The 15517-nt window shown below is 36.8% G+C and overlaps 2 protein-coding genes across 5 annotated transcripts; one reads left to right on the forward strand and one right to left on the reverse strand.

The window, feature by feature from the left end:
* Nucleotides 1–2418: 2418 nt before the first annotated feature.
* blzf1 (basic leucine zipper nuclear factor 1) lies at nucleotides 2419–10913 on the forward strand. Its single transcript, XM_051705328.1, has 7 exons — nucleotides 2419–2519; nucleotides 3384–3481; nucleotides 3617–4053; nucleotides 5715–5914; nucleotides 7299–7427; nucleotides 7573–7789; nucleotides 8785–10913. The coding sequence occupies exons 2-7, from the start codon at nucleotides 3457–3459 to the stop codon at nucleotides 8968–8970; spliced, it is 1194 nt and encodes a 397-aa protein (XP_051561288.1). The 5' UTR covers nucleotides 2419–2519; nucleotides 3384–3456; the 3' UTR covers nucleotides 8971–10913.
* Nucleotides 10914–11678: 765 nt separating this feature from the next.
* On the reverse strand, nucleotides 11679–15491 carry trmt10c (tRNA methyltransferase 10C, mitochondrial RNase P subunit). Of its 4 annotated transcripts, XM_051705362.1 has the most exons (3): nucleotides 15197–15491; nucleotides 14115–14348; nucleotides 11679–13850 (listed from the first exon to the last, which is right to left on the reverse strand). In XM_051705362.1, exon 3 carries the CDS (start codon nucleotides 13761–13763, stop codon nucleotides 12369–12371), a length of 1395 nt encoding a protein of 464 aa, XP_051561322.1. In that variant the 5' UTR covers nucleotides 13764–13850; nucleotides 14115–14348; nucleotides 15197–15491; the 3' UTR covers nucleotides 11679–12368. The 4 variants fall into 4 exon arrangements, with proteins under 4 accessions (XP_051561322.1, XP_051561323.1, XP_051561320.1 ...); XM_051705363.1 differs by lacking the exon at nucleotides 14115–14348 and having other exon boundaries at nucleotides 15238–15491; XM_051705360.1 differs by having other exon boundaries at nucleotides 11679–14348; nucleotides 15238–15491.
* Nucleotides 15492–15517: the final 26 nt, after the last annotated feature.

Below are 15517 nucleotides of genomic sequence, written 5' to 3' on the forward strand. Positions count from 1 at the left end.
AAGGTATTTATACATAATGGCAGTATTTGTTGCGCTGCCTTTAATTTATGCTGATTTTCATATAAAAAAAATTATAACAGAAATTATAATCTATTGAGAATCACAATTGAATATAATAACTGAAAAGTCCACACACTGTGCTAAAACGTGCTAAAACTGTGGAGGGTGTGGTAAGTGACCGTCTGAAAAGTCCACAAATGGTGGTAAAACTGTGGAGTTTTTTCTATATAAATGTTCAGTAAGATCAAACAATGTATGAATACAATCATAATGACAAGTACAGGTGAAGGGAAAAAAATAAAATAAAATAAATAAAAAATTATATATATATATATACAGGTGCATCTCAATAAATTAGAATGTCATGGAAAAGTTCATTTATTTCAGTAATTCAACTCAAATTGTGAAACTCGTGTATTAAATAAATTCAGTGCACACAGACTGAAGTAGTTTAAGTCTTTGGTTCTTTTAATTGTGATGATTTTGGCAAACATTTAACAAAAACCCACCAATTCACTATCTCAAAAAATTAGAATACATCATAAGACCAATAAAAAAAACATTTTTAGTGAATTGTTGGCCTTCTGGAAAGTATGTTCTTTTACTGTATATGTACTCAATACTTGGTAGGGGCTCCTTTTGCTTTAATTACTGCCTCAATTCGGCATCGCATGGAGGTGATCAGTTTGTGGCACTGCTGAGGTGGTATGGAAGCCCAGGTTTCTTTGACAGTGGCCTTCAGCTCATCTGCATTTTTTGGTCTCTTGTTTCTCATTTTCCTCTTGACAATACCCCATAGATTCTCTATGGGGTTCAGGTCTGGTGAGTTTGCTGGCCAGTCAAGCACACCAACACCATGGTCATTTAACCAACTTTTGGTGCTTTTGGCAGTGTGGGCAGGTGCCAAATCCTGCTGGAAAATGAAATCAGCATTTTTAAAAAGCTGGTCAGCAGAAGGAAGCATGAAGTGCTCCAAAATTTCTTGGTAAACGGGTGCAGTGACTTTGGTTTTCAAAAAACACAAATGGACCAACATCAGCAGATGACATTGCACCCCAAATCATCACAGACTGTGGAAATTTAACACTGGACTTCAAGCAACTTGGGCTATGAGCTTCTCCACCCTTCCTCCAGACTCTAGGACCTTGGTTTCCAAATGAAATGCAAAACTTGCTCTCATCTGAAAAGAGGACTTTGGAACACTGGGCAACAGTCCAGTTCTTCTTCTCCTTAGCCCAGGTAAGACGCCTCTGACGTTGTCTGTGGTTCAGGAGTGGCGAAACAAGAGGAATACGACAACTGTAGCCAAATTCCTTGACATGTCTGTGTGTGGTGGCTCTTGATGCCTTGACCCCAGCCTCAGTCCATTCCTTGTGAAGTTCACCCAAATTCTTGAATCGTTTTTGCTTGACAATCATAAGGCTGCGGTTCTCTCGGTTGGTTGTGCATCTTTTTCTTCCACACTTTTTCCTTCCACTCAACTTTCTGTTAACATGCTTGGATACAGCACTCTGTGAACAGCCAGCTTCTTTGGCAATGAATGTTTGTGGCTTACCCTCCTTGTGAAGGGTGTCAATGATTGTCTTCTGGACAACTGTCAGATCAGCAGTCTTCCCCAAGATTGTGTAGCCTAGTGAACCAAACTGAGAGACAATTTTGAAGGCTCAGGAAACCTTTGCAGGTGTTTTGAGTTGATTAGCTGATGGCATGTCAAAATATTCTAATTTTTTGAGATAGTGAATTGGTGGGTTTTTGTTAAATGTGAGCCAAAATCATCACAATTAAAAGAACCAAAGACTTAAACTACTTCAGTCTGTGTGCACTGAATTTATTTAATACACGAGTTTCACAATTTGAGTTGAATTAATGAAATAAATGAACTTTTCCACAACATTCTAATTTATTGAGATGCACCTGTATATATATATATATATATATATATATATATATATATATATATATATATATATTAACCATCCAAAATGTATACATAAGATAAAGAAGACAAATAATCGAAAATTAAAATAAATATATATTTAAAATATAAATTATAATATATATATATATATATATATATATATATATATATATATATATATATATATATATATATATATAAGTAATGGGTCAGCAAAGTGCTCAACGCATTTATTGCTAAAAACGTGGAGGATATGGTTAGGGGCCGTGATCCCTCCCCCCATTTAAGTGTCCCTTATTTTAAAACTTCAAAAGTGGCAACGCTATAAGTGTCCCAAATTTTCAGTGGATCAGTAACATTGCCAGTGCCCGCATTCTTGTTCACGATATACGGATTCACGACATAGGGAACTATGGATCTGATTGAGTCACATGGTATACTATACTATAACTATACCTACCTCACACGTCACACCCATAACAACCGATGGCAGTGTCAGACACATAATGCCTCCCTTGGAAACATGAACCGAACACATCCGTTCCGTTCTCTTCAACTGTTTCCGCTTTCAACATGGACACCGCTTGCGAGAGGCGGTGAGGTACGTGGCCAAATTCACCATCAAATATCATTAATTGACATTTAGTAACTTGTTTAATGTTTTCATGATTTATTTCGTTTTATATCTCTGTTTAACACAGCATCACTCGTGTTTATTATCTACTATTGACCGGTTGTTTTCTTACGCAAACAGGCCACAAATTAACCAGATAAACAAACTACTCAGATAAACAAAGAGCAAAGGTCAAAAACTTTGTTTATCATCTCTTGTTTATGTTGTGAAAAAATAATCTTAATATTTCTATGAGACATTCACTTTATAGACGCTTATTCACTTCACTGGTAAGTTATCTAGTTTCGTTTTTAACCAGTGTAAACAGCTAAGTGGATGTCAGCGTTTGTTACTGCATACTAGTTTGACCTGTAACATAAAACTTGTTTAATTCATGATTTACTGTATACATACACGTCTCACTAATTTTGATTGTTTGTTAGAATAATATTATGAATTAATGTAAACAAAGGTAAGGCTATGATGGCATTTTAGGCATCAAATCTAAATCTGATCTGGCTAGACAGAACATGTCTACGTTTATTAACATGGATCTCTAAATCTTTTTTTTTTTTTTTTTTTTTTGTACTAGTAGTTCCCTCATTAATCTATCAAATCCAAAATGAAAGTTTGATCTGGTTAGCTGTTTACACTAAATAACACTAATGTACATGTAATAATTTTTGAACATCATAGGTGTGCTTAAAATGTTTTGAGACAAAGTCGAAGTGCAATATTCATTTGACTGAGAAAAAAAAAAATTGTCAGTGTTTAAGCGTCATCGCATGTATTTCACAACAAAAATAAAAAAAATGTTGGCATATGTTTAGTTAAATGTTTTTTCCCTTATAGGCTATAAAGGAAGCGTGTAGACTGGGAGAGATTCAAAGGCAGACTGCTTGTAACATAACAGTCCTCTGCAGTCATGTCTGTTGAAGTCGCCATGAAAGGTGAAAAATATGCTGTTTACATTCCTGCTATCTAAACATCACCTAGTTTAAACATCACCTGAACTTCACATGTATGCAAATGCAGCTTCACTCTCAGCTAATTAAACGCTCTAAAGCAGATATCCGCTGTTTCAGGTTTAGCCGTTGTGGCAGTCCGCGGCCCCGGTGATGGCATGGAGACAGACAAACCGGCGATGGCCCCTGAGATCTCTGCGGAGGCCCCGCTCTTGAAGATCGCCACTCCAAAGCTCAGTCCCAGGGCCACTGTCACATCACAGCAGTCACCGGGGGTTTTACACCTGGGGAAGGTGAGCAGAGATGCATGCATAGAGGTGGAGGCTGTGAGGATCGTGGTTCCCCGGTCCGCTATCACCCGCAGCGCACGCACAGGGCTTCACACTGAGGGTAAGGGTGATGAGAGAGGGTCACCTCAGCATGGGGATGAGCGCCCACCTTCACCCTCTTCTGAACCCATGGATTACAGGTGTGCGCTGGAGAAACTGCAGAACTCGGAACGGCGTCTGCTGCAGGATAAAGAGGGACTCTCAAACCAGCTGCGTGTGCAGACAGAGGTGAGACACTCATATAAAGCAATGCTTTATTAAACAACATATGAAAAACTACACTGCAGTGGCGAGATTATTTTGTGAAACGAATTTTTTTTAAAATGTATATCGCTGATTGGTGATTGGCGGTGTAATTAACTGCTGTCCCAGGCAAACAATGTTTTATATAGCTGTGCTAGATTCAAGTATCTTATATCACTACACACTCTCTCTCTCTCTTTTCCTATTAAATACTCAGTTACATTCAAATGTACAATTAGAACAGTTTTGTTTACTAATGAAATTTGTAGTTCTCTTAAATCTGATTGGATGAGCCACATTTGAGGCTGTTATAAAAGGCTGTTTGCCTGTGACCACACATCATTTTGACTAAATTAATCCGTCAAGTCTTGAATCTTCTATAAAATCACATACAGTTAGACTAAATAACTATTACATGGCGGAAGCATTTTTTGTGATTCATTGTGATTACCATAGTGAAGGGTGGTATCAGGGTTCCCATGTTCACTGAAAACCTTTAAATTTAAATTTAAATGTGTGATTTCCTGTCATGGAAATTTCCATAAATTTGTATAGTGATAATTTGTTTTCTTTTTTTTTTTTTTTATGTAATGCTCAGCTTTTTATTTATTTTTTTCTCCCCAATTTGGAATGCCTAATTCCCAATGCACTCTAAATCCTCGTGGTGGCATAGTGACTCGTTTTGTTGTGGCTTGTTGTGCGCGTTACCGCGGATACATAGCACGTGTGGAGGCCCACGCTATTCTCCACGGCATCCACGCACAACTCACCACACACCCCACCGAGAACCACACTTTGGCTGTGTCTCGTTTCAAAGACAGCCATATTTTGAAGGCTGCAGTATACCGAGTGTCCTCATTTAAACGAGACGGCCTTTGTAGGACAAATGGAAATGGAACGTAACATGGTTGCTATGACAGCACGCCACTCTTTAACAAGCGGGAGCGCTTTGAGTGAGAAGGGAACAAAGTCCCTTTAGAAGGAAATGCATGATGTACATTTTAGGAGAGTTATAATGATGAAAATAGATTTTACAGGTGTATTTTTAGTCTAATACTTTATTTTAATTATATATTATATAATTATACATATTAAATACTCTGCACCCATCTACTGAGGAACTTCAACTTGGGAATTAACATAACTTGCGTTTTGAACATCATATTTACAGGCAAATTGGCTTAATTTGTTTTTGTATTGTGGGTTATGAGTGCCCACAAAGGATACACCTCATGCATCCTCTGAATTCCCGTGAAAGAAGGACGCATTTGAAGGCTGCATTCGAAGTGTGCTACTCGCTTTTCTGAAACAAGACAGCCTCTGACGTATGCGGACGACAAATTTGACCTCGGGAGGATGCATCCTTCCAAACGAGAGTCAGCCATTATAGCGACCACGAGGAGATTACGCTATGTGACTCTACCCTCCCTAGCTACCGGGCCAGTTTGGTTGCTTAGGAGACCTGGCTGGAGTCACTCAGCACGCCCTGGATTCGAACTTGCGACTCCAGGGGTGGTAGTCAGCAAATTTACTTGCTGATCTACCCAGGCCCCCAGTAATGCTCAGCTGTAAAATATTTAGTAATGTCTAAAATATGTGTCCTTCACTGTTCATTCATGTCCTGTGTGTTTCGTGTGTGTGTATAGGTCAACAGAGAGCTGAAGAAGCTGCTGGTGGCATCAGTTGGTGATGATCTCCAGTATCACTTTGAGCGGCTCGCACGAGAGAAAAACCAGCTGATCCTGGAAAACGAGGCTCTGGGACGAAACCTTGCACACACCGCCGAGCAGCTGGAGCGCATGAGCATTCAGTGTGACGTCTGGAGGAGCAAATTCCTCGCCAGCAGGTGAGACACACGTTATGAGAAACGTGCTGTGTTCACATTTGGTGAATTATTTGTATTATTTATTAAAAAATTTTTTGCTTCTGTTTTATTTGATTTTTTTTTTTTTTTAATGCCTAATTTTTCTCAACATCTTAAATATCTTAGAAAGTATATGCTTTCATCTTTTCATGTTAATCATTTTTGTATCTTCCTGGAACGAGAGGATTGTTATGCATTTATTTACTTAATTTTTACAACAATTAAGTTTTTTTTTTTAATAAAAAAAAAATACTGTACCCAAAACTCTCAGTGAAAATGTATGGTGTTTTTTTTAATTTTTGTTTTTGTTTTTTTTTTAATATAATTTTTGGGTTTTGATGAGTAAAATCAGTCATGCATTATATGTAATTGTATATTCAAGGCTCAACGTTTCGATTTTTTTTTATGTTGGCCCGGTAGTTTCCATTTTAACTTGCCCTGCCAACGTTTTACAGGCCCCACTATAAAAAATGAAAATGTTATTATTTTAAATGTTAATTTTCCGATTTATCGCAGTCTTCATTTGAACAGTCAAGATATAGATTATTAAAATCCCAAGATCAATCATTTACTTTTATTCTAAAGTCTACTTTAGTTTTGTGTTAATTATATATCTGTTAAGTAGCAATTAAACTGAATAGTTTGGGCCATGTTGTTAATTTTTTGTAACTAATATTTTTATAATGTACTGAGTTAGAATTAATTTCATATGTCAGCAAAATGGATATTATAGCTGAAATGTACCCAAATCCAATCAGGAAATCTGTATATTAGCAATGTATTTTTGTATGTACTGTACAATAAAAAAATATATATGAGCCTGTTTTTAAGATTTACGCATTTTAATTTCATAAATTGAATTGGAAAATTAAATTAATAAAATGTAAAACAAATTGTTTTTATTTTTATTAATGATTACGCAATTTAATTTGATTGAAATGCATAAATCTTGCCTTTATTTTTTTAATGTGTGTATGTGCCAGAAATAAAAATATATATTTTCATTAAATATTATGTTTTCTTTAGAAAAAACTACCTTTGCTGGAAAGTGACGGCATACAATGCAAACATTATTTTCAAGCCATTTTACTGATGCTTCCAAGATTATCACAAGTCACATTCCCGCAATTTCAACAAAACCTAGCTAGATAATGTTACCTTGGTGAAAAGTGTAAATCAGCAGAATACATCAAAGAAATGCGTATGTTTTACATTTGTAAGGCATAACAACACATTTACACAGTGAATGTAAGATTTAGCGATAACGCTGCACTTCTGTCAACTGGCCCAAACCAGCCTTATTGTCAAACCCTGATATTATACATTATCGTTCATTACATATACAGTGCTTGATGTTGTCCTGTAGGGTGATGGCAGAGGAACTGACCAATGCCAGAGCAGCTCTACATCGTCAGACCAGAGATGCTCAATGTGCCATTCAAGATCTACTGAGAGAGAGAGATGAGTTCTCCAGAGATATGATGCACACACACAGGTAACACAAACACACACACACACTGACAAAGAGAAATGATATGAACAAAGCTGTAATGATGGTATATTAGCAACATTATTTGTGGAAAATGTTTTTTCTGATCATGTATTGATGGTTAAAGCTGTGTTTCTCCTCTGTTCTGCAGGTCTCTGGAGCAGCTGCTGGTCTCGTTGCAGTGGGGTCGACAGCAGACGTATTATCCCAGCGCACAGCCGCTTAGCACCGGTGAACTCGCGGTAGCCAATCACAAACTCGCTGATGCCATCAACTCTCATCTGTTGGGCAATGTGAGCAGCACTAGTGTAAAGAAAATGCAGAATTCAGAACTCTGCAACACACCAGCTGAGAAGATGGCAGAGAAGGTACCAGGCTAAGAGCATTCTGTAACAAGCTCTTTATCATATTTCCTGTGGAACCATGAGATTTGTATTGGATCCAAAATTTACACCCACCAAAAACTGGCATTGGCGAGTAAACAAAACGCTTAACTTTATTTGGAACTGCAACGTTACACATGGTTTAAATTTTATCGCAAGTATGATTAAGTGAATCAAATCATGATTTAAGTCAAAGCGACTTAAGCGTGCAATCAGTATGTGCGTTCCCCAGAAAATCAAAGTTGTAAGGCGCCAATATACAGTATTTTTAGCGAACTCGAAGTAAGAACAAATGTGAGTTTGTTGCGGTGGTTTCTCAACTCTTTCGAGCTTCTTTCTAGCGCTGAGTGAAGAACGAAGTGAATCGGAGCCTTTACAAATCATCTACTGAAGAAAACATCTTTCACAACTTGCATGTATTCAAATAGCTTTTACCTCAGTGGAAAATGTATCATCAGAAGTTTATCTTTTTCTCCAGATTTCTAAATGGCAGTCCAGAACGTACAATGGAAGTGAATGGGGGGGCAATCTGTAAACATTAAAATACTCACTGTCTCAAAAGTATAGCCACAAGACAAACAAAATATGTGTTAACATGATTTTAGTGTGATAAAATCACTTAGTTACCTCTTCTGTGTAAAGTTATAGCTAATTTTACTACCTAGTTGCCATGACGACGTAACTACCGTAACAATTACGATTTAAACAACTTTACAGCTCAAATAATACATGAGTTTTAACAGAAGAATTGATGCAAGGACGAGTCGTAATTATTTTTTGTGCTTCTCAACATTATGCCACAAATGCTGTCGATTAAGCTTAATTGTATTGAACCCTGAATATTCCTTTTGACCACCAAAATAAAAATATGAGGAAAATCACAATAGTTTTTAGTTCTATAGATGGTTCCAATGAAGTGCTCTGGTGTTTGTTGACAGGTTAGTGAAGATTCATTGAAAGCCTTCATAATTTCTCTTCAGGTCCTCAGGAGTCTGGACCCTATATCCTGCTCTGAAAAGGAAGGTGACGCATCCACATCTGACCCGGTACATTCTCCATTCCTGCCCAATAAGAAAAGCATCGGCCGATTTCACCCATACACCCGCTATGAGAACATCACCTTCAACTGCTGTGAACGCTGTAACGGAGAACTCATTGTGCTATAGATCAGATGTACTGCGGGTCAAACTATATTATAAATGGTCAGAACAACTCATAGATCAACATTAAACTCTATTTGACTGACACTCAAAGTTCATATTTTTACTTTTACCTTCTGCCTGAGATTTTCTAAACTAAAGCATTTGTTTGTTTTATAGTTACTGATCAAAGGTATGATGGAAAATGGATTTTGCAATACGCTCCATAATGTTAGAGTACTGAAACAGTTATCATTCAGTATTATTCGTTGCATTCTGAGTTCTATCTGCTAATTATCTTCTCATTAGATCAAATCTTATGAACCACATGATGTCTTACTTTTATTACCTATTTTCACCATAATACCAAAGAAAAATCACTCAAGACACCCAGTAACTTCTCATTCGCACATCCGGTGCACCTGTGGAGCTTTGAATGCATCCCAGATGTTTACAACTTTCTTTCTTTTGCAGAACACAAATGAAGATTTTTAGAAGAATATTTCAGCTCTGTTGATCCATATAATGCAAGTGAATGGCATCCAAAACTTTGAAGCTGAAAAAGCACATAAAGGCAGCATAAAATAAATCTGTATGACTCTAGTGGTTAAATCCTTGTCTTCTGAAGCGTTATGATAGGTGTGGATGAGAAACAGATCAATATTTAAGTCCTTTGTAACTGTAATTCTCCTCCCTGCCCAATAGGTGGTGATATGCATGAAGATTATTGCTTCTGAAGACATTTATTTAACCGCTGGAGTTGTATGGATTACTTTTATGCTGCCTTTATGTGCTTTCTGGAGCTTCAAAGTTTTGGACACCATTCACTTGCATTGTATGGCTCAACAGATCTGAAATATTCTTCTAAAAATCTTCATTTGTGCTCTGCAGAAGAAAGTCGTAAACACCTGGAATGCCACAAGGGTGAGTAAATGAGAATGTCAAATGTCATAAATGGATGGCAACGTGTATTTGACACTGAAAAAATATTTGAGAATCTTAGATCAGAGCAATTTAGCTGTAAAGATTTATTTAAATTGACAGTTCTCCCCAAAATTACAATTTTGTCATTTACTTACAATGTTTACTCATTTAGTTCCAAACCAGACTTACTTTTTTCCATGAAACATTAAAGGAGATGTTTAGCAGAATGTTCAAGTTGCTCTTTACAATACAATACAATGAAAGCAGACAGTGTCTAGAGATTGCCAAGCTCATAAAAGGACATAATTTAAGTATCATTAAAGTAGTCCATATGATTTGTCTGAGTCGTCGATCCAAATTTGAGTTGTTACTCACTGAAAGCTTTACTATTGTTTGGAAAAGAGCAGCGTGAACATTCTGCTGAACATTTCCTTTTGTGTTCCACAGAAGAAAGTAAAATCATACGGGTTTAAAACAACATGAGGATGAGTAAATGATGACACAATTTTCATTTTTTGGGGGGTGAACGATCCCGTTAAATTGTTTGTGTTGAGTTATCTTGTGATTTGCTGATTCAATCTTGTAAAATTTAAAGCATTTAGATTTAATATTGGAAAGATGCTGAGACTGTTTATCTTCCATATATCTGTTATGCATATTGCTTTGTTTTGTACAAATTCGGCTTATGAGCTTGTTTATCTGACTATGCCATAGGATGTATTTATACTGTAGTGTTTGGAGACATTGTTTCGGGTTAATTATTCTCACTCGTTGAGTGAACATGGACGATGCAGTGAATTCAGTTGCGCAGTATTGTGGATGTGTATGTTTGCAGTTGCACTGGAGTTGCAGTTTAACATGTTTGATACTTTAAGCATCTCATCAGCTGAACTTTATCTTTCTGTATTTGACGATGAGGCAACAAATTTTTTTTTTTTTTTTGTCTGCAAATTAGTGTTTAAAATCTTTTTAAAAGCATTTTAGTAATATTTTCTCTACAATATTCTTTTCAAATGACCAAAATAAATTTTCCAGAGTCAAACAGATTTGTTTTTAGTGTGTTTTCCCTCTTATACTAATTAAGAAACTTTTGTCTGTCTAATTGTCATAGAGCAAATAATGAATGTTGTACATCTAGTGATTCTGTTAGATGAAAAGCAAATGAAAGACGTGCTAGTTTAAAATAGTAGCAGCTGATTTGAACACAGAGTTGAATCTATAGTGTTCTTAAAATGTTGTGCTTGAACATTGAGTGAATCTCACAAAACCTGTCATTTCCAGGTCACATTTTACTCAAAAATCAAAAGAAAGAAATAAGTTAAATTTTGCATTAAATGTTTTACCTGTTTTTAAAACCATTTAAAGATTTTTTTTTTTTTTACATTGTGATAATTTTACGACGAACATGTCTCTCCCCCAAAATTATAATTACTGCAATATAAAAGTTTTTTTTGTTGTACTACATTTATGCTGATTTATATATATTTTTTTATTTTGTTGTACTACATTTATGCTGATAAATAAAAAATAAAAAAATTGTACAAACAGGATGATTTTCATCACTGTATTATATTAAGAATTATTTTTGATTTGATTTTATATTACAGTATTAAGAATTGAGGGGGCAATGTTTAATTGTCAAAAATATTGTAACTATGCAAAAAATTCCCTTATTATACTTAATATCCTTTATTCAAAATATAATTTCTTTTTTTGCAGAATAAATTATTTTAATTACCATAGGTTTGGGTTTTCCTGTATTATTACTATGGTTTCACTACATATATCATGGTTAAATATAGTAAACCACAGTAAAATTCAGGGTTCCCACTCTTCAACCAGTGAATTTCCATGACTTCAAAGCTAATAATCCATGCTCAAACATTTAGCTTTTCATTCAGAAAATGGCATCGAAATCACAATCGCAAGTTTGTAAAAACAAAAAAAAAAAAAACACACACACACAAAAAACACACACCATTGTTTGATAAAAGTTTAAAACATTTAATTTTAAATTTAATCCATAGGAACACATTGCGTGAATCCTAAAATGGGCAGGGATTAGCGGCACATCGATGTCTCTAATTGGTCAGGTACTCTAAATAACATGATATATTTTGAACTCTTCACTGTGTGTTTTTAATCCAGTGCAACATAACACCCCGATTAAATATTTTAGGACACAGCATAATAAATACAAATATATTAACTATAAACAAAACAAAACAAAAAAATATTTAATTAATTTCCATGACATTTCCAGGCCTGGAAATCACAATTTTAAAATTACCTGATATTTCCAGGTTTTCCATGTCTGTGGGAACCCTGTAAATTTATTGTGAGGGAATGCAAAACTATTTCATAAAATAATTCCTAGCCTGTTCTCTACAGACTCTGTACTGTTGTTACATACACAGGCATCTGTACACATTATTTACTTACACTGAACACAACTGGAATAGCAATAATTGTTTAGACTATCAATTATGTAAAACACAGTACTATTTGTCCTCCCACCAGTTCCTCTGGTCTCGGCCTATTCTCTGACCATCTGATTTGATTTTCAGCGCATTCTGAACTCTGCTGGGCAAATGGATCTCACCAGGAAAAGCAGATTCCTGACTAATATCATGACTTTTTTGAGTTCTGCGTTTACTTTCCTTCTCCCAGTTTTCCTCTTGGTCCACGAGCATCCTGGATTTAGTTTCAGTTCTATTGTCTCTCTGCTGGTGGAAGCCGCTGTGTTTCCTCTTAGGTACAAACTCGAGTGCTTTCTGCCAAATTCCGGTCTCTTTAACCGTGGTCAATATGCGGATCATCTGGTCTAGTGTCAGATTCTTTGCACCCGAGTCCCAGTCCAGGTATTCGTCAAGAGGAAGGCGGGCTGTGGCGAGCCTGAGGCGTTTCGCATTGGCCAATGAAATGCCTGAATGTATGGAGCGGTCCACCATCGCACCCACTACATACACTTTACTGTGATCAAACTTATGCAGGACGTTTGGCGAATCGGCCGTTAGGTAGACAAGGCTTTCAAGAGGAAACACGTCTACATGTCGGCGAGCGGTGGTCGTGATCAGCATACGTTCCCAGGTCTCAGTCCCATAGCGTTTGAGGAGCTCACGGAAATATGCCCCATTATGCTGCAGGTTGCAGAAGTGCAGGTGAAATGGGTCAACGGAACGTCGGTTCCAGCCCTCGGTCTCCAGCAACTGCGAAACTGTGTTTTCGATCTCTCGCTGCGACATGTGCTGCTCATAGCTCATATCGTATACCAGTGGTTGACCGAAGCGCATGGCCTGCGCCACCCGCCAGTTCAGGAGCTTATCCATGGAATGACTCCAGAACTTCAACATGAAAGTGTTCTTCAGAGAATCTCCTTCATCTCTATCTGATTCCATGTCTGCTTCCAGATTCCGCTCAGATTTCTTCTTTTCCTGCTTCTCCTTCTTGGAAATCTTGTGTCCTTCCTTGATGGCCAGATACTTCAAGAACTTCTTTTTGCCAGACTTTGTAGTCAATCCGGAGAGAACTTCCAGCTGTTCATCCGTGATGTTCTTTGGAACAAACTTCCCCGCTTGATGCCACATCTCAACCAGCTCGCGATTGGCCTCCAGTAGAGATGGCTCCGTTTCAGGATTTGGGGTCAAATTCTCCTCACCTTTCCTCTCTGCATGCATGGCTTGAGATTTCATCACCGATTTCCAAATGTCCAAGTCAAGCTTTTCAGCAGGAATGCTTTCTGCTCCATCTTTTCTGGTTCTCCAACTGGTGCTGATGGGTCTGCCGATGAGGTCCAGTAACCTCAATTTGCCCTGGTGCCTTTTGTAAACGGTCTGTACTGGAGCAGAGGTGCTTTTCCATTGCACGGCCAGTGAACACAACCTTTGAAACATCATGAAGGATGTCTTTTGGAATTTAAGCCAAACACCAAAACACAGGTGTGTACCATAGTATCAGTACATCATGTCAAAAGTCGCGGTTGCCTGAGGTAAAAAGCAGAAGTGTCTATTAGATACTATAAAATTACAATATATGGGAGACTGGGGCTAGCTGTCAAACTTTGACCATTATTGTCCAAGATAAAAGATAATGGCCAAATATTGGCCGATATGTTGGTCTATCGCAAGGGAAAGTAAACACTTCTGTTAATCGGCCAAGCAAACACGGTTATTGGCTGACTGCTTTCTCTTTTTACGCGCCATGGTATGGAATGATCTGCAAGTTACCGTTACTCTAGAATCACTTACCTCTTTAAATGTTTTAAAAATCTTTTAAAATCTGCACTTAAGTAATCATGTTGCTGTTTTTCATAATCTTTGAATAGTATGGCTTGTATTACTGTTTTTTTTTTTTTTTACTATTTTTATGTACTATTTGTTGTTTAAAATGTGTAATTGTGGTTTTTTATGTGAAATTGTTGGTGCAGCCATCTTGACCAGGACTCCATGGAAGAAGAGATCTTGTATCTCAATGGGACCTTCCTGGTTAAATAAAGGATAAATAAAAATAAATAAATCGCAAAATTATATATTGGTCTATAACAAAGGAAAGTTAACACTCCTGTGGCCAAGTGAACACGGTTATCGGCCGATGCGATAATCGCAAAATGGCCAAATATCGGCCAATATATCGGTCTGTAACAAGGGAAAGTTAACACTTCTGTTAACTGGCCAAGCGAACATGGTTATCAACTGATGCAATAATTGCAAAATGGCCGATATATTGGTCTATCACAATCGGTGAAAGATATCGGTGGCACAAGGGAAAGTTAACATTTCTGTTAATCGGCCAAGCGAACACAGTTGTTGGCCGATGCTAATAATTGCAAAACAGCCAAATATGGGCCGATTAATCAGCCTGGGCAGCATTTCCCAAAGGCATCGTAAGCCTAAGTAGATGGTAGAGACCTTTGAAAACAATGGCTTCTACGATGTGCTTACGATGGTTTTGGGAAACGCAGCCCTAGTTGATACATCGGTCTAACAGTAATACATTTTATAAAATGACAACATATAAAATATATGACAACATGCCTCGACATGATATTTATAAAACAAGTTACTGCACAGAACACAAAACGTTTCAGTAAAAAAATCAACCTTCATTATATAGTCGACTTTTGTATGCCAGTGTGCTTTAATTGTGTTTAACAAAATATGATGATATTGGAATGTTTGTTTAAAGTACAGAATTCATAAAAACAATTCGAATTCTAACTTAGAGTTTTTAAATAGATGTTTGAAAGCAACATAAAAAAAGCACCACAAGCAAAAATTAGCATTTGTGATTCAAACCCGTCTAGTTACTGAGATGTGACAACTAATCTCACCTGTAACAAATGAAGATAAATTAGAAAGTGACTCAATATACCATCAAATGTATTTCTGTATGTCCACTCAGAAGGACACACGCTGCATGCTGTGCCAGTGTACAACAACAAACGTATACCGTGTGGAAATCTACTCGCCATTTATCATTAGTGACATAAAATTAGATATTTAACCATTAATAAAATGTATTTAAATCAGTCGTGTAAAATAAATAGTAACATACGCAGTAATAAAATATTTATGTTCAGATAAACAGAAAGCATAGATGATGCCTTATGATGGTGTTTCTAGTCGGCCCGTATACAGTGACGCACTGCAGT

The sequence above is a fragment of the Myxocyprinus asiaticus genome, chromosome 8, assembly GCF_019703515.2.
Source record: "Myxocyprinus asiaticus isolate MX2 ecotype Aquarium Trade chromosome 8, UBuf_Myxa_2, whole genome shotgun sequence".
NCBI lineage: Eukaryota > Metazoa > Chordata > Actinopteri > Cypriniformes > Catostomidae > Myxocyprinus > Myxocyprinus asiaticus.

Coding starts and splice junctions, on each gene's coding strand:
- blzf1 (XM_051705328.1), top strand. CDS start 3,457: ATGTCTGTTGAAGTCGCCATGAAAG. Junction 3,482..3,616: donor TGTTGAAGTCGCCATGAAAG/GTGAAAAATATG, acceptor CCGCTGTTTCAG/GTTTAGCCGTTGTGGCAGTC. Junction 7,428..7,572: donor GATATGATGCACACACACAG/GTAACACAAACA, acceptor TCTGTTCTGCAG/GTCTCTGGAGCAGCTGCTGG.
- trmt10c (XM_051705363.1), bottom strand. CDS start 13,763: ATGATGTTTCAAAGGTTGTGTTCACTGGCCGTGCAATGGAAAAGCACC.